The sequence below is a fragment of the Octopus bimaculoides genome, chromosome 20 (assembly GCF_046866305.1).
Source record: "Octopus bimaculoides isolate indiv1 chromosome 20, ASM4686630v1, whole genome shotgun sequence".
Lineage (NCBI taxonomy): Eukaryota > Metazoa > Mollusca > Cephalopoda > Octopoda > Octopodidae > Octopus > Octopus bimaculoides.
Genome location: NC_142947.1, coordinates 4,859,368 through 4,884,920, shown reverse-complemented (window position 1 = coordinate 4,884,920; position 25,553 = coordinate 4,859,368). Strand labels below are relative to the sequence as shown.

The 25,553-nt window shown below is 37.6% G+C and overlaps 1 protein-coding gene and 1 long non-coding RNA gene across 2 annotated transcripts; one reads left to right on the top strand and one right to left on the bottom strand.

Moving 5' to 3' along the window:
- Window positions 1-592: 592 nt before the first annotated feature.
- On the bottom strand, window positions 593-6,907 carry LOC128250289 (uncharacterized). Its single transcript, XR_008266310.2, has 3 exons — window positions 6,458-6,907; window positions 4,065-4,599; window positions 593-1,956 (listed from the first exon to the last, which is right to left on the bottom strand). It is a non-coding gene; the product is annotated as an uncharacterized LOC128250289 (long non-coding RNA).
- LOC106877559 (solute carrier family 35 member H1) lies at window positions 4,125-25,553 on the top strand. Its single transcript, XM_089337886.1, has 10 exons — window positions 4,125-4,262; window positions 14,016-14,234; window positions 14,649-14,799; window positions 15,270-15,333; window positions 16,810-16,882; window positions 17,619-17,787; window positions 18,594-18,677; window positions 18,815-18,990; window positions 20,008-20,131; window positions 25,061-25,553. Exons 2-10 carry the CDS (start codon window positions 14,040-14,042, stop codon window positions 25,177-25,179), a joined length of 1,155 nt encoding a protein of 384 aa, XP_089194012.1. The 5' UTR covers window positions 4,125-4,262; window positions 14,016-14,039; the 3' UTR covers window positions 25,180-25,553.

Below are 25,553 nucleotides of genomic sequence, written 5' to 3'. Positions count from 1 at the left end.
TATATATATATATATATATATATATATATATGTATGTATGTATATATATATATATATATATATATATATATATATATATATATATATATATATGTGTGTGTGTGTGTGTATATATATATATATACAGAGAGAGAAAGGTAGTGTTGAGTTTCGTGTTCCTGCTTTTCGACACGATCGTGTTGAAAAGCGGGACCGCGAAACTCAACTAACTGCGATTGTAACACGCACACATATAGATATATATAAACTATATGCATTTGTAACGAAATGAGTCTGGGATTAGCTTGTGTGCCAAAACCTGTAATTACTTCGGATATGTTTATAAGTATCAAAGATTACGAAACTGAATAAGTAAATAAATACAAAAGACTGGGATTTCCCCCGAAAATCTCTCCGTAATTTTTCGGTCTTGACATACTTTTCTAAAAAAATTTTTTCTTCAGATCTATCTTTACAACATCTGTTAATAGTTTATAGTATGAGTTTATAATTCTTCGAAAATATGCATATAACATAAATCTAAAAAACAAAAATTGTCAAAAATTCTAACTGAAAAATTGTTGACAATAGGAAGGGTGGACGAAACACCAACTCAGGTTTTATTTTACTTTATTCTATTTCCAAATTCATATTCTGTAATGCTTAAAAGATACACATTTCTTTGACGATCTAGATCATTTCCGACTCTATTCTTCACGATCGCCTATATAGAAACCAATCTTTTACAATTGTATACAATACAAATAATTATACACAGTTGGCTTCTACGCGGTTTCCGTTTAGTAGAAAATCCTATCCACAAAGTAATTTAAACCCGTGGCTACCGAGGTTGCAGCACAATCTTGGGGTAAAATATATTTTAGCTGAATAAAATGTTTAGTATTACTTTTCAATGTTTTGTTTCTGTTATTTTCCCTTTTGTCCCAGCAGGTATTCGTATATCTGACGATGGAGAGAAGCTCTACCTCTCTCTCTCTCTCTTCCTCATTCTTGCAGGAAGCGAAATCTCATGATGGAACCTTAGAATTTTAAACAAAAACATCACAGCAATGGAATCGTATTGAACCCTCTTATGGATTAATTTTGTCTTTGACTGAAGATCATCATCATCAGTTTACTTTAAAAAGGATTCAAGGACTGTTTGTTTATTTTGATATTTTGAAAAAATAGAAAGGCACTGGTTGAAAGCACGCTGGTATTTATAACGTAAACACACCTTTTAATAGATTTCTTCGTTTATGAAAAAATGGCGCGGTTTTGGTCGTGTTTCAGGGGAAAACAAACAGAAATTTGAAACGTTTTAATGAAGCTAAAATATATTTTAGCTATATTCCCTTATATCGTTAACAGCTTATCGACAAGATTGTAATCATATATTTATATATTACATATTATATATTATTTACATATTTTTTGTTCGTTATTTCAGTGCTTTATTTTCGTAAATATTTCGTAGTTCTAAATCTTATCAATAATTCTATATTGACAATTATTAAATCTCAATGAGATCCAGTATTTGAATGGTACTTCGTTTTTATCGACCCCGAAGGGGGGGGGGGAGACAAAATTGGACTCGACAACATTCGAACTCAAAACGTAATGGGCTGTAAACAAGTTTTCATTTTCATTTTTGAAAAACTTTTGATTTGACATAGTTTTCATTGATTTAAGCAAAATAAATAATTTCAAAAAAAAAAGACTGCTTTTCGTCAATGGAATTACGTCAAATTTTTGGTTTTCACAACGTATTCTCCTCGCTTTTGGCTATCATGTAATATCATTCTTCCATTCACATCTAGGATGCTTTATAGGAAGAATTTTTATAACAAATCAAGTCCTTAAATGAGGTTTTATTTTATTAATCCCGAAAAGATAAACAGGTAATTGCGATGCCAGCAGAATTCCAAGTCAACACTGAAGGGGAGATAACTGAATACTGCGGCTTTCAAATCTGATCTGAAACGAAAGAGAAACGATTTCATCAGCAAAGTTTAAACTCAAAAATGTTTCAGTAAAACTTCTTTTGAGAAAATATAATCTTTGTAATCCATATATTATTGACATCTTAAGAATTTATAAACGTAGAATAATTCATTTTTGGAACTGGATCTCGAAGTACATATAAAGCTATGAATAACGGTAAATTTTACAAGTACACCCCCACGCGGTTCACTAAGAAAAAAACAACAACCTCGGATACGTAATGCGGGTGGGGGGGGGGGAGAAGTATCTAAGTAATTAACGAAAGAGGGGGGAAAATCGTATTTCATGGTTAGTTCCTAATTATAACGGTAAATCGTATGTAGATATTGGGTTGAAAAACTCTTAGATAGAAAAAGTCGAAGGCCACCTGTAGGACTCGGACTCACATCTGTAAACATGACGGTGGGGTGGGGTCTAACATTTTGACCAAAGTAATTCTTTGAATATCTCTATCCATTTTAGTTTATTCTTGCCAAGCAAGAATTATATGTTGTTGACGTCATAAGAATTTATAAACTTTCGAGAGAACGTGAAATAATTCACCTTTTAGAATTGGTTCTTGAAGTACATATAAAGATAACGATTCCTTTGGCCATGAATGACCATGGGATTGTGCCTAGAATATATATTTGAAAAAATTAGTTGAGATTTGGAATAATTTTTATTTTAATAATAATGTTTAAAGTGAGTGACTCTGGTATGAGTTTCAAGCTTCAAATGGCCGTTTTCAAACTGAAAAATGTATGTTTTACCGGTTGCTTAAATAGCAAAAAATCTATTTTTATCTTACAAGTATACACACAAAGAAATATATGCAAAAAAAGAAAAATATATAAAAAATACAACAGCATGTATATAGAAGAAGAAGGAGAGAAGAAAGGAGGCGAAGAAGAATGGAAAAATAAGTAAATGAAATAAAGTTAAAAATGAAATAAAGATAAAGATAAGAATAAAGATCAGACTAATAGTAACTGAGAACAGGGGGAGGGAGGGTTAAGTCCTTCAAGAATAAAGAAATGGAATATTTTGAAGTTGTCAATATTGATGTCACTTGTCAAAAGACGACCGGTGGCGTGCCTACTGATTTGAGGTCACCTATTTAGTTCTAATACATGGCATGGTGCGTGTGTGTGTGTATATATGTGTATATATCATCAGCATCATCATCATCGTTTAACGTCCGTTTTCCATGCCAGCATAGGCTGGACGGTTCGGCCGGGGTCTGGGAACCCAGGAGGTTGCACCAGACCCCAATCTGATCTGGCAGAGTTTCTACAGCTGGATGCCCTTCCTAACGCCAACCACTCTAAGAGTGTAGTGGGTGCTTTTTACGTTCCACCGGCACAGGGGCCAGAGGAGGCTGGAAACGACCACGATCAGTTGGTGCCTTTTATGTGCCACGAACACAGGAGCCAGTCAAGGTGGCGCTGGCATTGGCCACGTTCGGATGGTGCTTTTTACGTGCCACCGGCACGGGTATCACAACTACAATTTCCATTTGATTTTCATTTTGATGTTGATGTCCTTGACTCAATAGGTCTCCTCAAGCACACCAGGTCGCCCTACAATCCAAGGTATTTTTGAAGGGGCTGGGGATGGTTATGCGAAACTGGTGTAGGATACAGCTGTGAACTCACTTTATTTGCCGGGTCTTCGCAGTTACAGCACATCTCCAGAAGTCTCAGTCTTTCGTCATTGCCTCATGCTCGACCACATCACCCCATGTCTTCCTGGGATTCTACCCCGGATTTTCAACTGTTTGGGAGTGGCACTTCTTCACACATCCCTCCTCATCCATCCGTAGTACATGACCATACCAGTGCAAACGTCTCTCTTGATATATATATATATATATATATATATATATATATATATATATATATATATATATACACACACACACACGCACAAATACATACACACACATACAACATACTCACACACGCTCGCACGCACATATATGTACGGACGCACTTATTTACACAAACAAAATATTTTGAACTGATCTAATTCACACGCATTAGGGAAAATAAACAGACAGCATCAAAAGAACCTAAAAGCTCATAAAAATCTTGTCACACCTGATCGTGAAGCGAACCCTCGTATTGCTTTGCCGCAGCTTGTTAACGACCAATTGCTTTCCAGCTCGTAGCAGGAGCAGCTGTAACAGCAGCAGTTGTGGTGGGGGAATTCGTACCTCTCATACATGTCGGTCAATCGTGGCTTCTCTAAAATGGCTACACGCCAGCAGCTGGCTGCATTTCTGCACCATGTCCACCGTAAGTATAAAAGAGACAAAACTATTGCTTCTACTCCAGATTGATCGCAATGTTTCCATTAACTTTAAATATCCGTTATTTTTGTTTATTCCTCGTGTAAACTTGTAGCAGCCACATTCGTGTCTGTCCCGATCGAAAATAACAAACCAAGAATTAAAGGCGTTCCAACCATAACCATTCCATTTTTTAAAAATGTCTAGTACGATCGTTGTTCAGTGTATCTTCCTCTTCTATCTTTTTATTCCTTTTCAACGACGACAGGGTGTGATTTGAGGAAGGTTTGATCTGCTATTTCTAACAGTTGGGTGACCACGTAGAGGTTCTCCCTTGCTGGTTCCTGTAAAGTTAAATGTGGCCAACTTAGCAGTTCTCTGGGATAAGACTTTGGAAAGGAATAAATCACAAAAATAAGTAGTTGGAAAAAGGTTCACAATATTATAAGGGAACTATTTTTACGAATATATATATATATATATATATATATATATATATATATATAAAACAAATATTGTTTTGTAAAGTGTTGACAGATGTTTTACAATCAACACCGAACACACTTCGATTTTTTTATTTTATAAACAGATACCGTGCAAAGATTTACTAAATTAACTGAACTGTATACAATGAATTGAGTGTGATTTCGATTATTATCAACCTCAAAAACTGGATTCAAATTTCGCCAACGTCAGCTGTGGCTGTCATTCTTTCGGGGTCGATAAAATAAAGTACCAGCCAAGTGTTGGGATCTATTGATTTAATCCACTCCGTAGCCCAAAACTGGTGGCCTTGTGTCTAAATTAGAAAGAATAATAATCTTTTCTACTCTATGCACAAGGCTCGATATTTTGGGGGAGGAGGCCAGTCGATTAGATCGATCTCAGTACGCAACTGGTACTTAATTTATCGGCCCGGAATTTGAACTCAGAACGTAAAGACAGATGAAATACCACTAAGCATTTCTTTACTTATTTCTTTACTGCCCACAAGGGGCTACACACAGAGGGGACAAACAAGGACAGACAAATGGATTAAGTCGATTATATCGACTCCAGTGCGTAACTGGTACTTATTTAATCGACCCGGAAAGGATGAAAGGCAAAGTCGACCTCGGCGGAATTTGAACTCAGAACGTAACGGCAGACGAAATACCGCTAAGCATTTCGCCCGGCGTGCTAACGGTTCTGCCAGCTCCTCGCCGCCTTAGAAATAATAATAATAATGGCATACCTACAGAAGTATGCTCCCCGCCGATTTTGTTTCTTTAAGATTACCAGAAAATGGATATATTTTAATGCAATTTTCTACAAACATGCTTTAGATGATGTAGATTCCGATTATATTGGAGTTTGTTGTGAAAACAACGTGTCCTTCCTTTCCTATGGTGAGCTTGAAGTAGATATAGTTGCTATTTCCGACAGACCGAGCAACCGCAAATGAACTTCCTTTTGACTGGAAGATACTAGCGATTGTTGCTTAGCTTCATGTCGGCTCTGATCTAGAAGATACTTACAATGAAAAGCATTCCAGCCATGACAATCTCTTCTAAGGCGGTAGGGAGATATTTCTAGCGACCACATAGTAGCTCCCGGATAATAGATGTTGTTCTTTGGCCTTGGATAGCAGCTGATCGGACAGAGTTATGATCGAAGACATTCCAACCGTGACCAACACATGATAGAGTGATACCTGGAGCTACATTTTTTAATGTGCCTGATCCTTTACACACACACACACACACACACACACACACACACACACGATACGGTAGGGTGTAATTCGAGAGAAATTTGCGGTTGTTGGTTTTTGGACCCCCTAAAAATGTAATTGTATCTCCTTATTTGCTGTTAATTTTTTATTTCTATCTCCCTTTTTTCCCTATCTTTACACACTTGGACATTTTAATAAAAGCCATGATCTCTTTAATCGCTTTTCGTTACAATTATTATAAGGAGACCAGTGTATACAATATACGATGGTAATATGTTTTGTAAGGTGCTTACAATGTATAAGCTATTCAAATGTGATAGACTTTACAATTGAATTCATAGTAAACGTGATGGCAAAGCGTGCTAATTAACTAAAGTGAACCAAGTATCTTACATACTGAGAGAGAGATTAATAGTAAAAATAAAGAAAACAATTATTCTTTTACTTTCAAAAGGGGATCCTGGAAACGAAGCAAAAAAAAAAATTACCGATTTGGCTGCTATTTCCAGCGTACCCAAGGACCAATTATGGATTCTCCCTCAGATACGAGTGATTTTTGTGTTGTTTATTTGAAAGTTGTCAAATAGTTTAAAATAAAAACGGCGACGTAAATTGTCAGATAAAAAAAAACGACAAAGTTTTGAAGGTTGACCTTTATTTGAGCTTTGACTGTTTTTAGAGCGACACCGCCTTTGATAACTCACACCCATACCTCTTGATTAAAAATGGTACAACATCAAGTTGATTGGCAAAATATGTATTCCTCATTTATCCCAGATTATTCCTAAACGACTTTAAATCAAATTTGGCAACCTTTCGGTATTAGTAGACGGCATCGTGCACCTGCTTTTTCAGCCTAATCTCTTTATTTATGTCATTGTTGTACGGGTGAATGACGTCGTCTACTGAAACCGGAAGATTGCCTCAAATTTAATTTTATCTATCAAGGTCATACACGCTCACACAATTGTGTGTGCACGCGCGCGCGTTTGCGAGCTCTTTTCTGTTTGACTTCCTGAATTGTTTTTTGAAAATTTCAACAGTTTTCCTTAAAAGATCCTGGACATGTACGAATATATATATATATATATATATATATATATATATATATATATATATATATATATATATATATATATATATATGTGTGTGTGTGTGTTTGTAATTAATCACTCCCTATTTAAACGATGATGATGATGATGAGGATGATGATATGTATGTTGTTCATACACCTGCCTTCGTCTTTTGTTCTTTAAATTTCAACTATATACCAGGTAAAAGCACTATTGATGCCTTATTTCTAGTGAGACAGTTGCAGGAGAAATACCTAGCTAAGGATAAACCTCTGTACCTGGCTTTCGTTGACATGGAGAAAGCCTTTGACAGGGTCCCCCGATCCCTTATCTGGTGGTAAATGAGGAAACTTGGGATAGAAGAATGGTTAGTGAGAGCTGTGCGAGCCATGTACAGAGATGCTGCCAGTAAGGTGAGGGTTGGAAATGAGTACAGCAATGAATTCCGGGTAGAGGTAGGGGTCCACCAAGGTTCCGTCCTCAGCCCCCTCTTATTTATCATAGTCCTCCAGGTAATCACAGAGGAGTTCAAGACAGGTTGCCCCTGGGAGCTCCTCTATGCTGATGACCTTGCCCTAATTGCGGAGTCACTATCAGAACTAGAGGAGAAGTTTCAGGTGTGGAAGCAAGGTCTAGAATTGAAGGGCCTTAGAGTCAACCTAGCTAAAACCAAAATCCTAATAAGTAGGAAGGTAGATAAAACACAAACCCCTTCAGGTAGATGGCCCTGCTCACTATGTAGAAAAGGAGTAGGTAGTAACTCTATAAGATGTACCCGGTGCAAGCTATGGACACATAAGAGGTGCAGCAACATCAAAGGCAGGTTAACTAGCAAGTTAGTTTTTGTTTGTGGCAGATGTTCAGGTGCAATAAAGACTGTAAACAAACAGGAAACAACTTCTATCTCATTCCAGGGTGAAAAACTAGAGGTAGTCGATAGCTTCCGCTATCTGGGCGACCAAGTTAGTAGTGGGGGTGGGTGCGCTGAAAGTGTAGCTGCTAGAATAAGAATAGCCTGGGCAAAGTTTAGAGAGCTCTTACCCCTGCTGGCGACAAAGGGACTCTCACTCAGAGTAAAAGGCAGACTGTATGACGCATGCGTACGAACAACCATGCTACATGACCAGTGAAACATGGGCTGTAACTGCTGAGGACATACGTAAGCTTGCAAGGAATGAAGCCAGTATGCTCCGTTGGATGTGTAATGTCAATGTGAATACCCGTCAGAGTGTAAGTATCTTGAGAGAAAAGCTGAACATTAGAAGCATCAGTTGTGGCGTGCAAGAGAGACGATTGCGCTGGTATGGACATGTGGTGAGAATGGATGAGGATAGCTGCGTGAAAAAGTGCCACACCCTAACAGTTGAGGGAACCCGTGGAAGAGGTACGCCCAGGAAGACCTGGGCTGAGGTGGTGAGGCAAGACCTTCGTACATTGGGCCTCACCGAGGCGATGACTACTGACCGAGACCTTTGGAAATGTGCTGTGCGTGAGAAGACCCGGCAAGCCAAGTAAGATCGTTGCCAGTGCCCCTGGACTGGTTCTTGTGCGGGTGGCACACATGAGATGCACCATTTTGAGCGTGGCCGTTGCCAGTACCGCCTGACTGGCTCCCGTAGGATTTTCGAGCGAGATCGTTGCCAGTGCCCCTGGACTGGCTTGTGCGGGTGGCACATAAAAGACACCATTTCGAGCGTGGCCGTTTTCGTGCGGGTGACACGTAAAAGCACCCACTACACTCTCTGAGTGGTTGGCGTTAGGAAGGGCATCCAGCTGTAGAAACTGCCAAATCAGACTGGAGCCTGGTGTTGCCATCCGGTTTCACCAGTCCTCAGTCAAATCGTCCAACCCATGCTAGCATGGAAAGCGGATAGGGAAAAAAGGGAGATAGAAATAAAAAATTAACAGCAAATAAGGAGATACAATTACATTTTTAGGGGGTCCAAAAACCAACAACCGCAAATTTCTCTCGAATTACACCCTACCGTATCGTGTGTGTGTGTGTGTGTGTAAAGGATCAGGCACATTAAAAAATGTAGCTCCATATATAAAATAATATACATATATATATATATACTTTATTTAAAAGCAGCAGAAATATAACAAAAAAACCGTTACTCTGAGTTTCACGTTCCCGTTCATCGGACAGTTATATATATATGTTTCAATACCAGTCACACAGGTGGTAAGCAGAAATCACTTTTGAGGTGGAAACCAGTTCTTTTTGGGACATAAGCTCTCTCTCTCTCTCACACACACATACACACACACACACACACACACACACGCACACACACACACACACACAATAACCTCATTCTTGTTTCAACCTGTTCTTTTTTTATCTGTCATCTACACAGGAATGTGGCAACATGACTAAAAAGCTGTCTGCGTGTATGAAACAAATTGCCACGTCTGCTAAAAACAATATGGTTTGTAAACTGTGAAACTTAAGAAACATCATGAACAAACCATGTTTATTTGAAAGCAAACTCAATTTAATTTTCCTGTCATTAAAGAAGGGGTGCAAGTGTGGCAAAAAGTTTGTTTCCCAACCACATGTATCCAAGTTCAGTCTCAATAGCATCTTGTAGCCTTGGGCCAACTGAGACCTTGTGGGTGGATTTGGTAAGCAGAAACTGAAAAAAGCCCGTATATATATATCATTTGTATTATATCATCATCATCATCATCATCGTTTAACGTCCGCTTTCCATGCTAGCATGGGTTGGACGATTTGACTGAGGACTGGTGCAACCGGATGGCTACACCAGGCTCCAATCTAATTTGGCAGAGTTTCTACAGCTGGATGCCCTTCCTAACGCCAACCACTCAGAGAGTGTAGTGGGTGCTTTTACGTGTCACCCGCACGAAAACGGCCACGCTCGAAATGGTGTCTTTTATGTGCCACCCGCACAAGAGCCAGTCCAGGGGCACTGGCAACGATCTCGCTCAAAAACCCTACAAGGCCAGTCAGGCGGTACTGGCAACGGTCACGCTCAGGATGGTACATCTTATGTGCCACCCGCACAAGAGCCAGTCCAGGGGCCCTGGCAACGATCTCACTTGGCTTGCCGGGTCTTCTCACGCACAGCACATTTCCAAAGGTCTCGGTCAGTAGTCATCGCCTCGGTGAGGCCCAATGTTCGAAGGTCTTGCCTCACCACCTCAGCCCAGGTCTTCCTGGGCCTACCTCTTCCACAGGTTCCCTCAACTGTTAGGGAGTGGCACTTTTTCACGCAGCTATCCTCATTCATTCTCACCACATGTCCAAACCAGCGCAATCGTCTCTCTTGCACACCACTACTGATGCTTCTTATGTTCAGCTTTTCTCTCAAGATACTTACACTCTAACGGGTATGCACATTTACATTACACATCCAGCGGAGCATACTGGCTTCATTCCTTGTGAGCTTACGCATGTCCTCAGCAGTCACAGCCCATGTGTCACTGCCATGTAGCATGGCTGTTCGTACACATGCGTCATACAGTCTGCCTTTTACTCTGAGTGAGAGTCCCTTTGTCGCCAGCAGAGGTAAGAGCTCTCTAAACTTGGCCCAGGCTATTCTTATTCTAGCAGTTACACTTTCAGCGCACCCACCCCCACATATATATATATATATATAGAGATTGAAAATATGTAAAGAAAGAAGAAAAATGCCTTCGTTTCCCATAGTTTAATATTTTTTTATATTAATATATACATATTATATGGGTGTTGTAAAATCCAACCGGTTTTCGCTATTTAAATTAGCTTTTCAAGGGTAATTGTATAGTGATATTATAACATAATTATGACATCAAAATATTTTAATGTTATATTTAATGATACTTTTGTGTTTTGTAGCACTATGTCTATAGGAGAAGCTTTCTCAAGATGACTACCACAGTATTGTGGCTTTCTTACAGTATATCTACATTAAGTAAGATATACAGAATGCTAATTTGAACTAACACTGCATTCATAGCTAATAACGAATGATAACAATGGTATTGTTTCATTATTTTATTGCTTTATGTTTTTCTTTCAATGTCTCAATTGTGTTTACTTTCTTTCACCTCCTTCATGACCCCAAAAGATACTGAAAACTAAAATAATAAAGAAGCAGCAATAAAAAAAGAATAAATAAATACATTCACAAAAGCAACTGAAAGACAATGAAAAGGAAAGTGTATCATGTGGAGAAACACAAAAGATCATGTGTGAAGGAACGCAGAAACAATACAAAGTATAGGTTATAGACAGTGTATGTGTGGATTAATGGACATGTAAATCTTATCTTAAGCCAATAGCTCACTCAACTATTTATTTGTTTGTGTATTTATTTAAATCTGTACCTTTTTATGTATTGATCTCTCTGTCTGTTGATCGATTGATCTCTCTGTTTGTCAATCGATTGATCTCTCTCTCTCTATCTGTTGATCGATTGATCTTTCTATCCACCTACTCAACCTCCCATCTGTCCATGTGTCTACATATGTCCATCTGTCCATGTGTCTACATGTATATCTATGTATCACATGCACATTCATACATATATAGTTGATTGTTCATGTATGACTGAGAAGTATCATCATCATCATCATCATCATCGATTAACGTCCGTTTTCCATGCTGTCATGGGTTGGACAGTTTGACCAACAGGTTGCCAATTATTTAACAAGAGAAGGAACAATATTGACTTAAGTTTGGATATTTCCATATGCCACGGGGTAAAAAAAAAAGGGTGCCTAATGTTTTAGGAGTCATCCATTTGTTAGAGAGAGAGAGAGAGAGAGGGGAAAGAAGGAAAGAGAGAGAGAATAAAATAATTTTCTCAACTTAAAATATTTGTTTAAGATAAATTTATTCATCTTTGAGAGCTTTTTGGACTCAGTTTTTGGACTTTGCACTTAACATAAAAGAACTTCCACAAAGAACTTTCTCCCTGTCCACGAAACTGAATAAGAAATTCTTAATCTTTGTCAACCCACCAGAGTTGTCTATAAAACTGGAGACAAATGCCATTCTTATTCAGTTGGCGTTGCCGAAAGCGAACTGATCAGTCCTGGTGAGTCGTTCTCCATCTTTTATCTGTTACTTGTTTCAGTCATCAGCCTGTGGTCATGCTGGGGCATTGCCTCAACAAATTGACCCCAGAACTTGTTATATATTTTCTTTTTTACCAAACCTGGTGCTTATTCTATTAGTCTCTTTTGCTGAACTGCTAAGTCACTGGGACGTAAGCACACCCAACACCCCAGTTGTCAAGTGGTAGTAGGGGACAAACACAGACACAAAGATACGCACACACACACACACACACACACAATGGGTTAGGGTTAGGGTTAAGAAAGATGGCCGATGGTCATGTAGGAGCCATGTGAGCAAGGGCGGAGGAATGAGGAAGAGTGACAGAGTAATAGAGTGGGAGAAGAGGAGGTAAAAGAATAAGAAAGAGAAAAACGGAGGGAGGATATATATGTGGACGAAGAGGGAGAGAGAGAGAGAGAGAGAAGGGCATGATTTGAGGGAAACTTAGCTACCTGTTTTAGCAGCTGGATGACAACATAGAATTCTTGTTATTTATGTTTATACACGATACAATAAAGTACTTATAAACTGCTGCGGTTGATTTATTTGATTGTATCCGTCTTTGAAAATGTGTTGTGAGGTAATGAATTGATAATTTCTCATTGCTGTTGTTTATTCTGAAATCAGCTGTGACTAATGTGAGTTTGAATGAAAGACACCCCAGCTGTGACCACCACAACCGATAGGTTTCAACTGGAAGGGTCACATTTATTTGCTGTAGTATTGTTCTTCAGTGTTGTTAAACATGAAAACACAGCTGTTGCCGATGATGATGATGATGATGATGATGAATAGAAAACTGGGATGGTGGTGGGGTAGACAATGTGCCATGCAGTAGGATTGAACACAAAACCATGTGGTTAAGCAGGGAGAATGGTTATAAAAAAAAAAAAAAATGGAACGGATGTAAACGATGATAGTGGTGATGCAATGTCTGGCAATTATTATTATTATTATTATTTTTTATTTTATTTTTTTTTCGTCACAGACGTTCAGAGTTGTGATACAAATGTCTCACCAGTTATTTAAATTTTCTGTTGATTCTTTTCACTTCTTTTTCTTCTCTTTTAATGTTATGTCACTTCTTGTCATTTCTTATACAATATAATCCAGCCAGGGAGCTTATAGGGAGTCACGTTCACCTGCTAGAAATAACAGCCAAATCTCCTTCAAATTATATTGTTTGAAGGATTTATGATAAATAGTAATAAAAAAAAAGACATGTCATTAAGAAATAGATGTTTGGCCATTTTAAACAGCTGGTTACTGAGGCATTGTTTTATGGTTAGGTACCCTTCCTGTCACTAACCCTTACCTGTTTCCCAAGTAAGGGATCTTTTATTGCACATGTATTTAAAAGCACAAAGCCAGCAGATGTTTTGTTGACAGGGGTAATGATAACAATGTCACCACTTACAAAGGAAGCACAATTATAGCCCCCCCCCCACATGAGACAGGATTCTTTTTAGTTTCTGTTTACCAAGTCTACTCACAAGGTTTGTTCAACCTCGGGCTAGAGTAGAGGACATTTTCCCAAGGTACTGTGCAGTGGGACTGAACCCTGAACCATGTGGTTGGGAAGCAAATTTCTTAATCACACAGCCCTGCTTGTACCTATTTGTACTTATTACTTACCAATGCTGACCAATCACTTGTTTCTGTGGATTCTACTATTTTATTTCGATATATTTTGTAGCAACAATTTAACACTTTACCAGCCATATCTGGCCTCTCATACTTATCCTACAAGGCCATTCTAAAAATAAACGATCACATCATGAAAACCTTGAAACTTAGAAGATAATATGTGATTGATTCAAAACATTTGATAGAATAATGTGGATGCTTAACGAGTTAAGACTTTTCCCTCATAATTTAATCTTTTGTTTTTCTTTTCAGTTGTGAAAAACCATTGTCTGAAGCATGGTAAGGAATCCCTCGAAGGAGGAATCTCCATTGGCATCTGAGCAAATGACTGTAGCAAGTTCTTCGCAGAAAACTATGTTATTAAAATGTGCTTGTCAGTGCTTGGTAAATTCTTTGAAATTGATTACCCTTGTCGTCTGCTACTACATCCTCTCCATCACTCTTACATTCTACAACAAATTATTTGTAAAGGTGAGTTCTTAGCTTCAATGAATTCTTCAACTGATGCAACTGAAATTTCGATTTTGAAATTATTTTTTATTTATTTGTAATCAATTGTAGGGTTCTTTCTTTCTTTCTTCCTTTCTTTCTTCCTTTCTTTCTTCCTTTCTTTCTTCCTTCCTTCCTTCCTTCCTTCCTTTCTTTCTTTCTTTTAGAATGTATTAATTAATATGTTGTAATATGACATACATTCCAAGTTTCATGTAGAATTTTCAAAATTTTTACCCTCCAGTGCAGCCTCTCAGCACCTACTCCCTTCACCTCCCCCAATTTCTTTGTCCCTCCCTCCCTCTCTCTCTCTCCCCTCCCCTTCTCTTTCCATACTTAATAGAATTACAGTAAATGTTTTCTTTCTTTTTCTTTCCCCCCGCCCCTTTCTTTCAGCATTTCCATCTTCCCTTATCCCTGACTCTCTTTCATCTCGTCGTCAAATTTATTCTGTCCTGGATTGTAAGGATCGTCTACGAATGGAAGACCCAAATCCGCCGGGTTGAAGTTTCCTGGCCAAATTATGTAAAACAGTTGGCACCACCAGGTAATGCCACTTATATTCTCTCTTTATTGATTTCCAATGTAAAAGACTTTGGTCTGTGTGAAATGTTTATTAATTAAAATTGCTTATTTTAATTAAGAAATGTTTATCAATTATAATTGTTCTTGTAGTGAGAAGAACCGGTCATTTTGATGACTAATTCTGGTAAAAAATGGCAAGGTAGACAAGTTAATTAAAATTAATTAAAAACCAAAGTTAAGAGAATAACAAATATAATTAGAGAAATTCCTGCTTTTTCTCAGGGGCTTATGTGCCCCTCTTGGGAATTACTGATGCCCCCCCCTCCCCGTCCGGGCGACTTTGCCTTTCATTCTTTTGATACTGCTAAGATAAGTGTCAGTTGAATGCTAGGGATCAGGGTAACTGATTTTCTCCCCCTCCTAAAGTTGCTAGCCTCATGCTATAATTTAGTAAAAAAAGGGGTTAAATCTATTCCTTTTTTTCACCCCTAGGTATTGTTAGTGCTCTTGACATTGGTATGTCTAACTGGAGTTTTGAATACATTACTGTTTCACTGTAAGTATTGTATTATTTCTAAGGATTTTTTTTATTGTAGTAAAGATTGTTTGCCAACATAACATGGCAGTCCTGATTTAGGATGAATGTTGCTGTAATTTAGCCCCAGGAGAGTAATTTTCTAATTTATAGATCAGTGACTAGTTGTCACTTTGAAAACTATATATTTTGAACGGGAATTTGGCAGTGCCACCTCTAGCCTAGCAATTATTCTGAAGTGATGAAGGGATATAACCCGGAAATTGCGATACACAGATATTGTTTTGAGGTGAGTGGGGGATACTAGATACCCTTGTTCGAAAATATAAGGACACAGATCATGTCGTATAGCCAGCTGGAGACAATGTCTCCTCAGGCTAAATTACAGCAACATTCATCCTAAACCAGGACTGCCATGTCATGTTGGCAAACAATCTTTACTCCAAAGTACTGTTGCTGAATATCTCTCCTTGTGAGATTTAAAAATAGTAATTTTCTGATTTTTTTTATTGTTTAAGTTAACTATTATGCCACAGTTTGTACAACCTGTCATACAACATCATATTCTATAGATCTCATAAAATATATGTAATATTTACTATTAATATATGTACGGTAAGAATGTGCCTGTACTGGTCACATACAAAGCACCCATGCTAGTGCCACATTAAAAATACCTGTGCTGGTGCCATGTGTAAAGCATTGGTGTTGGTGCCATGTAGAAAAGCCCCCAGTTCACTCTGTAAAGTGGTTGGTGTTAGGAGGGACATTCCTCTGTAGAAATCATGCCAAAATGGTCAGCTAGAGCCTGGTGTAGCCCTCTGTCTTGCCAATTCCTGTCAAACAGTCCAAATCACGCCAGCATAGAAAATGAGCATCCAATGGTGATGATAATATTTGCTGCCTGACTGGCTCCCCATGCTGGTGGCATGTAAAAAGCACCATCTGAACGTGGCTGATGTCAGTGCCACTGGCATGTAAAAGGCACCCCCTATGCTCTCAGAGTGGTTGGCATTAGGAATGGCATTCAGCTGTAGAAACATTACCAGATCAGATTGGAATCTGGTGCGGCCTCCTGGCTTGCAAGTCCCCAGTCAAACCATCCAACCCATGCCAGCATGAAAAATGGACATTAAATGATGATGATGATGACGATGGACTTCTTTCAGTTTCTGTCTCCCATCCACTGCTTGGCGACAAGATTTGATGTGTTTACATAGCTGTAACATAGCGGTTTGGCAAAAGAAATTGATAGAATATGTATCAAGCTTAAAAAAATATGTCCTGGAGTCAATTCATTTGACTACAAATTCTTCAAGGTGGTGCCCCAGCATGGCCACTGTCCTCTAACTGAAGCAAGTAAAAGGATAAAAGCTAATACCTTCTTGGTTATTCTAGAAAGTTTCTGGAATGTAAAAAGTCTGATGAATGGAATTTAAATTGCATTAAATTAAAATTCTCACCTGTGTGTTATATTAAGTGTTTCTTCCTTTACAGGTATACAATGTCTAAATCTTCCACAGTTTTATTTATCCTGGGATTTTCCCTCCTATTCAGACTGGAAAAATTTGTAAATATTTCATTTTATTTGACTTTTTATTTCTTAGATAATCTTTCTCTATTCTATCCACAACTCTGGTTAATTTTTTTAGTAAATTCTGTTTATGATCTTTTTTATACTAAATTCTCTACTATTTCTGTTAGACCAGCACCACATTAGTAGTAGTAGTAGTAGTAGTAGTAGTAATAATAATAATAATAATAATAATAATGATAATAATAGGTACAAGGCCTGACATTTTGGGTGAGAGGACTAGTCAATTACATTGACCCCAGTGTTTCACTGGTACATACGAGATGTCGAAATATTGTTCATTTGATAACAGTCATACTCTTCCTATTGTTAATAATAATAATAATAATAATCCTTTCTACTAGAAGCACAAGGCCTCAGATTTGTGGGGAGGGGACTAGTCAATTACATCAACTCCAGTGTTTCACTGGTATTTAATTTATCAACCCCGAAAGGATGAAAGGCAGAGTCGACCTTGGCAAAATTTGAACTCAGAGCGTAAGGATGGGCAGAATACCATTAAGCATTTTGTGCAGCCTGCCGCCAATTCTTCCATATGTAAAACAATGCTTTACCTCATTAGAGATTTATAGGTTTCTGTAGTTTTCTGAAGAGATTTTATTGAGAAATAATTTTTGTTTGATTTATATCTATATATACATGTATGTATAAATTAGCTACGATTTTTGATATTTAATATTCCACTCTTTCTGCTTGTTTCATCCTCCAATAGCGACCATCTCTACTTGTGGTGGTTCTCTTCATTTCCGGTGGTTTATTCCTCTTCACTTACCATTCCACTGAATTCAACCTAATTGGCTTTATACTGGTGATGACTGCGACATTTCTCTCTGGACTTCGTTGGACCCTAACACAACTGGTGGTACAAAAAGAAGGGCTGGGTTTGTACTTCGCATCATATTTTTAATCTTTTATTATTTCACTGGTTTCAATCATTGGACTGCAGCCGTGCTAGGGTACCAGTAACAGTGAGTAAATCAATGTCGATAGTCACTTCAGTCAGCTACTTATTTTATTGAACTCTATTTGTCAAACTGCTAAGTTACAGGACATGAAAGGATACAACATAAGCAACATCAATTTTGATGTCTAGGATAAAAACACAGACATACACAAATTTTCTCAAACGTCTAAGAGGATCTTTAGAGGTGGTAAATAGTTTCTGTCATCTAAGTGGCCTAATTAGCAGTGACCTAATTAGTAGTGGAGGAAGATGTCTTGAAAGTATCGGTGTCAGAAGAAGAACCAGCTGGAGAAAGTTCAGAGAGTTGTTACTTCTGTCGGTCACAAAAGGTTTTTTTGTCTCAGAATGAAAGTCAGATCGTCTGATGCTTGTGTATGAATAGCATTATTGCATGGTAGTGAAAGGTAGGCTGTGAATGCAGAGTACTTGCAGACTAGAAAGGAATGAAGTTAGCATGCTCTACTGGTTGTGCAATGTAAGATGAAGTGAAGATGTCTTTAAAAATATCAGACTTAGTGTGCAAAAGAAAAGGTTGTATCATTATGGTCATGTAATGGATGAAGATAGCTGCCTCCTCAATAAGTGCCAATCACTAAATGTGGATGGAACCTGTGGAAGAAGAAGAAGACCCAGGAAGACATTTATGCCAAAGTAGTATTGCAGTGAAACAAATATCGTAACCATAGCAATAACAGATGTTTTTGTCTTATTTTTTCATTTCAGGTTTAAGAAACCCCCTTGATATGATGTTTCATATTGAACCGTGGATGATCATCAGCCTTTTACCATTGTCGGCTTCATTCGAAGGTTTGTTCTGATCTCCTCCCTCCAAATTATTTTTAACAACTAAATCTTATATGGACCACAGCTTTTACAAATAGAATAATAAGTATTTCATCTTTTTTACTCGTGGGTTGATGTATTTTTTGTTTTGAATTTTGTAGGTTTGAGAATCGTCAGCACAAAACAGTTTTTCCGATATGAACATATATCTGTGGCCTTGAAGAACTGTGGTTGGGCATTAATTGGTGCCATACTTGCCTTCTTTATGGAAATAGCTGAGTTTCTCCTGATTAGTAACACTTCTAGTCTTACTCTTTCAATTGCAGGAATTTTCAAGGTAAACCCTTTGAAATTTTAAAAACCTTTTGTTGCCTTATTTCTGTTGAAATATTCTACTTTTGTTTCAGTCAGTTTTAAAGACAATGAAGAATTCAGGGAAATAATTGTGTTTTTATTGAGTTGGTGTTTGGAACCTAGGACTGTAAAGGTCTTACTCACACAGCTATGCTTAAACCTGCAATTTTCTGTTAAGAAAATGCCATTTTTTCTCATGTGAACCAATAAAATCTTTGTTCAGGCCATGATACAGACCAGGTTATAGTCCTGAATCACCATGAGGAGTGTAGAATCTAATATTCCAAGACGTTATCCTTCATTGGAGAATAAGGAAAAGAGAAAACGTTTTTCTTGAAGCAAAGTCAAGATTTGAAACATTAGACCCTTCATTCGTCAATGGCATGTTGATTTTATCAACTTCTAAGAAACCCCACATTAAATTTTGTTTTACTGCTCAGTCCAAAAGGAAAGGCAGTGTCTATTATCCTTTATTCTTCAGAGTCTATGAAACTGATGTGTATGGGAGGAAGAGGCTATCCTCAAACCAGACACTTTGCTTGAATATCGTATTTTCCTGCATACAAGTCTACAGAATGTACAGTATAAACATGTTGTGTAAATATTCCAATGTCATCGTCACTAAACTTTACAAATTCTCTTGCATTTGACGGAGAATTACCAGTCATCTGGAATCGTTTTGGTATATAAGTTGACCCACCTTTTTTGGGGCTGTGAATTTTGGTCTGAAAAATAGAACTTGGATGCTGGAAAATATGGTAATTGCAACAGACTAAACTTTATTAAAGATACCTAAGGATCAATAGTGGTGTCTGAAGGGACCAGAACAAACACCAGAAGGTATCTCGTCTGTTACTCTAAGAATTAATTCTACTCCTGGACTCTGACTTCATTTCATTGAATCTCTAATGGCTGAGTTGACCCCAGTTTTGTTTCATATTTTTTAAACATAATTAATCAGTCAGTAGTTTCTAATTTGCTCTTCTGCCTCTCTTTGTAGGAAATAATTGTACTCTTTTTAGCTGCTGAAATCAACGGTGACCATATTTCCATTCTAAATGCTGTGGGATTTATCATTTGTTTATGCGGAATGTGTTTCCATATATTTTTAAAGAATCATCAGAGTAAGTATAGAATTTCGTTTAGAAAACTGCACTGATTAAACGCAAAAATATTTATAAAAAAAAAATCCAGAACCAAAGAGAACTGGCAAGAACTATTTTCATATCATTGTTTGGACATAGAATTTTATCTATTTTTTTGGTTTGGAATAACTATATATTTTAACCATTTTGTTACCATATTTCTGTTGAAATACACTATTTTTGTTTCAATTTTGAAACGAATGAAAAATTTAGTCAAAATGACATTTTATTATTGTTATTAAGCTGGTGTTTGGAACATAAAATTAACATGGAATTTTGAAGGAAGATTTCCAGTTAGGTCATATTGAACCTAAAATTTGTATCGTAAAGCCAGGTGTGATCTCAGGTGATATCAAAAAGAGTTGATCTCAAGGACATTATTTTAATTGAAAAACATCAAATGTCTTATAGTTACCATTCTCTCCTTTTATTTTAACGTTAATTGTTTCTTGGTTAACATTTACCAAATTCCAAATGAAACATCTTGTGTGTGTTTCATCCAGGTAAAGCTGGAGTTCAAGGAAGTCACGATTAAGTGATATGCAGATGAATCCAACCATGAAGTACCTAGGACAGTGTTCCTTACCATTGTCTTGGGTTGACCAAAACCTCTTTTTGGCTCCCATTTTACTCTCCTGGGCCCTCCATATCCATAAAGAATATTTTTATAATTAAATATTATTATTATTATTATTATTATGGTGGTAAGCTGGCAGAAACGTTAGCATACCAGGCGAAATGCTTAGTGGTATTTCGTCTGGTTTTATGTTCTGAGTTCAAATTCCACCGAGGTTGACTTTACCTTTCATTCTTTCGGGGTCGATGAATTAAGTACCAGTTGTGCACTGGGGTCGATCAAATCGACTGGCCCGCTTCCCCAAAATTTCGGGCCTTGTGCCTAGAGTTGAAAAGAATATTAGGATTTGTAGAAAAAAATTGTTAAAATATTTTGTGTATTATAGAAATTTAACCAATTCATTGTACACAAATTTTAATGACAAAATCTTGTATGCCCGCCACCCCCACCCTCAAGGGTCATGTGAACCCTGGTGGAGAACTGTCCCTATATGAAGAGAAGGACTGATCACTGTAAATTAAATAAAATATTCATTAATTTTGTAGTGTTACTACTGCTTGTATCAAGTGACACCTATCTACAACTAGGTGAACTGGGCCTTTTAGTGTAAACTGACACAAAGACAAACCCCAAACCCCTTTTTTTCCTTCTCTTTTATTGGTTTCAATCCTTGGATGCCACCCCAATGGTTTTGGCTAATTATTTATGTATATAAGTGTATTTATTATATTTATATGTTCACTATATCTGTATGAAGTAAATAATGAAATCATATATATATGTATGTATCTATGTAAGTATTCATTTATTAATTCATTTATTTATTTTAATTAATTATTTATTTATTTCTTTATTAAGAAAATGGAGGTAATCAGAATTTTGGACAATTATTTTTTTATGAGCGCTTTCATTCTGTTTCTGTCTGAGACTCATCCGATGAGTGTTGGAAGCGAATGAGATGAAAACGCAAATCAATAATTATCCAAAATTCTGACGACTTCCTTTTCTTTACTATACAACATCTGTATAACACTTCAAACAATCTATACATTCACACACACATACACACACACACACACACACATCTATACATTCACACACACACACATCTATACATTCACACACACACACACATCTATACATTCACACACACACAAATCTATACATTCACACACACACAAATCTATACATTCACACACACACACACACACACACACATGCCAGCATGGAAAGCAGACATTGAAGGACGATGATCATAATCACAATCTCACTAATTACTTCACGTTCTGGAATTTATCTCATTTAATGCTTTTCTCTGCCAATCATCATCATCATCATCATCGTTGTTTAACATCTGCCTTCCATGCTGGCATGGGTGATATATATATATCAGCTAATAAATACAATACACATTTTTATGAGCTACTAATAGTTTCATGTGATGAAAACATCTCAGACAGCATTCTTTAACGTATCTGGTACCTTCATGCAGTCCTCAGTATTAGCTTGTTATGCCATGTGGGCTGAGTCCGAGGATTGCATGGAGGTACCAGATATATTAAAATATGCTGTCTGAGATGTTTTTATTGCATGAAACTATTAGTAGCTTATAAAAATATATATTGTGTTTATCAATAATATTTATCTCTCACCAGATGGAGTACTTATTGATATCTTTTTTAAATTTCTAATTATATATACATATATATAATGGCATTGAGTAGTGAGAATGAGTGTTCAACATTGCATATGGAGGATAAATATTATTTATTTGCAGGTTAACAATGCTACCAATGGTTTCATGTGAAGAGAATTTACACAGTTTTTTAGTGGGGATCACTTGAAAATTGTGAAATTTCTACTGCATAAAACTATTGGTAGCATCATTAACCCCTAAAATAAAGTGTTATGTGTGTGTGTGTGTGTAGAGGTGCGTGGCTTAGTGGTTAAGGTGTTGGACTTATGATCAAAAGATTGTGATTTTGATTCCTGGACTGGGCAATGTGTTGTGTTCTTAAGCAAAACACTTCATTTCACATTGCCTATTTACGTGGTAAATATATTTTTAAAAATAGTTTATGTGGTAAGCCTAGCTGATGAGTTTTGAGTGTCTTTCAGCACAGAAAGTGAAATCAGTTGATACTGGAATATCTACTCTCCTCTTTGTAGTTTTACAAATGGGGACCACTATTTTTTTAGTATATTTGCAACATTTTCCGTGTGTGTTTACGTATAGTGAGAGACGCGAGGCTTTGGAGAGTTTTAACTCTTCTTTCTAGCAAACAGGTGCATATTGTATCCTGACTTTTAATATATATATGTATGTGTGTGTGTATATCATCATCATCATCATCATCATCGTTTAACGTCCGCTTTCCATGCTAGCATGGGTTGGACGATTTGACTGAGGACTGGTGAAACCGGATGGCAACACCAGGCTCCAGTCTAATTTGGCAGAGTTTCTACAGCTGGATGCCCTTCCTAACGCCAACCACTCAGAGAGTGTAGTGGGTGCTTTTACGTGTCACCCGCACGAAAACGGCCACGCTCGAAATGGTGTCTTTTATGTGCCACCCGCACAAGCCAGTCCAGGGGCACTGGCAACAATCTCGCTCGAAAATCCTACGGGAGCCAGTCAGGCAGTACTGGCAACGGCCACGCTCAAAATGGTGCATCTCATGTGCCACCCGCACAAGAACCAGTCCAGGGGCACTGGCAACGATCTTACTTGGCTTGCCGGGTCTTCTCACGCACAGCACATTTCCAAAGGTCTCGGTCAGTAGTCATTGCCTCGGTGAGGCCCAATGTACGAAGGTCTTGCCTCACCACCTCAGCCCAGGTCTTCCTGGGCCTACCTCTTCCACGGGTTCCCTCAACTGTTAGGGTGTGGCACTTTTTCACGCAGCTATCCTCATCCATTCTCACCACATGTCCATACCAGCGCAATCGTCTCTCTTGCACACCACAACTGATGCTTCTAATGTTCAGCTTTTCTCTCAAGATACTTACACTCTGACGGGTATTCACATTGACATTACACATCCAACGGAGCATACTGGCTTCATTCCTTGCGAGCTTACGTATGTCCTCAGCAGTTACAGCCCATGTTTCACTGCCATGTAGCATGGCTGTTCGTACGCATGCGTCATACAGTCTGCCTTTTACTCTGAGTGAGAGTCCCTTTGTCACCAGCAGGGGTAAGAGCTCTCTAAACTTTGCCCAGGCTATTCTTATTCTAGCAGCTACACTTTCAGCGCACCCACCCCCACTACTAACTTATATATATATATATATGGATGTATGTATTCGGATATAGATAAAAATATTTACTCTTTTAAAACTTGTTAAAAGTAAATTTTTTCATTTTTTTAATATATATATCTTTTGAGAAAAAATATACAGATTGAAATGTAGACCAATATACAGCATACCTGAGCTGTGTATACTATAAGTTTATCATTAATATTATTATTATTGTTATTAGCAGTATTTTCCCCATAGCTCAATGTCTCCATTGAGCAACCATATCCCGACACCCAGAAACGGTCCCCCCCCCCCGTCTCTCTCTTCATCGGCCAAACTCAAATTTTTCACTGACTTCTTCCTTTCTGTTCATTTTTGCCAGTTTCACAAATATTGATTTCAAACATAGGCATGTAGTCTATAGGATACAGTGTTAAACTCATGATTACAATGTCACAGGTTCCATTCCTGGATTAGGCACTACTTTGTATCCTCAAGCAAGGCACACCATGAAGGCCCCATGACATAGTGGTTAAGGCTTGGACTCAAGATGATAAAGTTGTGGACTTGATTCTTGGACTGATTGCTACATTGCGTCCTTGAGCAAGGTACTTCACTTCATGTTGCTCCAGTCTACTCCCCTGTAAATGGGTCCCAGCTGAGTGTTGGTCCTGCTCTCTCCTTCCAGATTTAATGTTCCACTGCAACAAAAGGCAGGAGGTCTCAGAAAGTGTCTCTGTGGCTGCTTGCAGATACATTGGCACTTGAAACACTTGGCATGCATGTTAACTCATAGCTGTCACTCACAGAGGAAAGACAGCTATGGGACCTAGTAGATGATATCAACCCCAGTAGACAACAGGTATTTATTTTAATCACCTCCCCTCCCTTCCTCCAGAAAAGGGAAAAGTAAAGTTGACCCGCAACAAGATTTCATCTCTGATTATAAAAGCATGCAACTTGATACTACAAAGTAATTTGTGTGTCACGTGATTGACTTTATCAACTGCCTTGTAAATATTAACGCTGCTGTTTCTGAAATATACATTGTTTTTTTTCTTCTCTCTCTCTCTCCCGCTTCCTTACAGGATATGAGGACACAAACAAGGTTGAAGAATTAAACGAGGAAGCAATCCAAATGCTAGATTCTCACGGTGATGCAAACACAAGTTCTGATGAGGAAACTCATTTCTCAAATCCGCCTTGAAGTTTTCTCAAAAGAGAACAGGAAGAAAGCTCTAATCTGTATACTTTCTGATTGTATTTTTCTCTCAGCAAAGTAGACTTGTTGCATGGTAGAGTATTTTGAAGGGAAATTCTCTGTTAGGAGATGAATAATTGAATCATTCATCTGTCTTTTACATTTGAAGACAAAGAAAGAATCAAAAATTGCTTTGAACATAGTTTTTTTGTAATCAGCTCTATTTTAAGAGCTGTACATCCATACATAAACATTATACATACATGCATACATACGCACATGCACACACATATATATACATGTAATATATGCAAGTAAATATATACAGCTATATATATATATATATATATCATTATCATTTAATGGACATTAAATCATGA

What these genes read in the sequence shown, in the direction of transcription:
- LOC106877559 (XM_089337886.1), top strand. Translation starts at nt 14,040, where the DNA reads ATGGTAAGGAATCCCTCGAAGGAGGAATCTCCATTGGCATCTGAGCAA. An exon ending in ACAACAAATTATTTGTAAAG is followed by an intron (nt 14,235 to 14,648) that starts GTGAGTTCTTAG and finishes CCTTTCTTTCAG; the next exon opens with CATTTCCATCTTCCCTTATC. An exon ending in GGTACAAAAAGAAGGGCTGG is followed by an intron (nt 17,788 to 18,593) that starts GTTTGTACTTCG and finishes TTTTCATTTCAG; the next exon opens with GTTTAAGAAACCCCCTTGAT.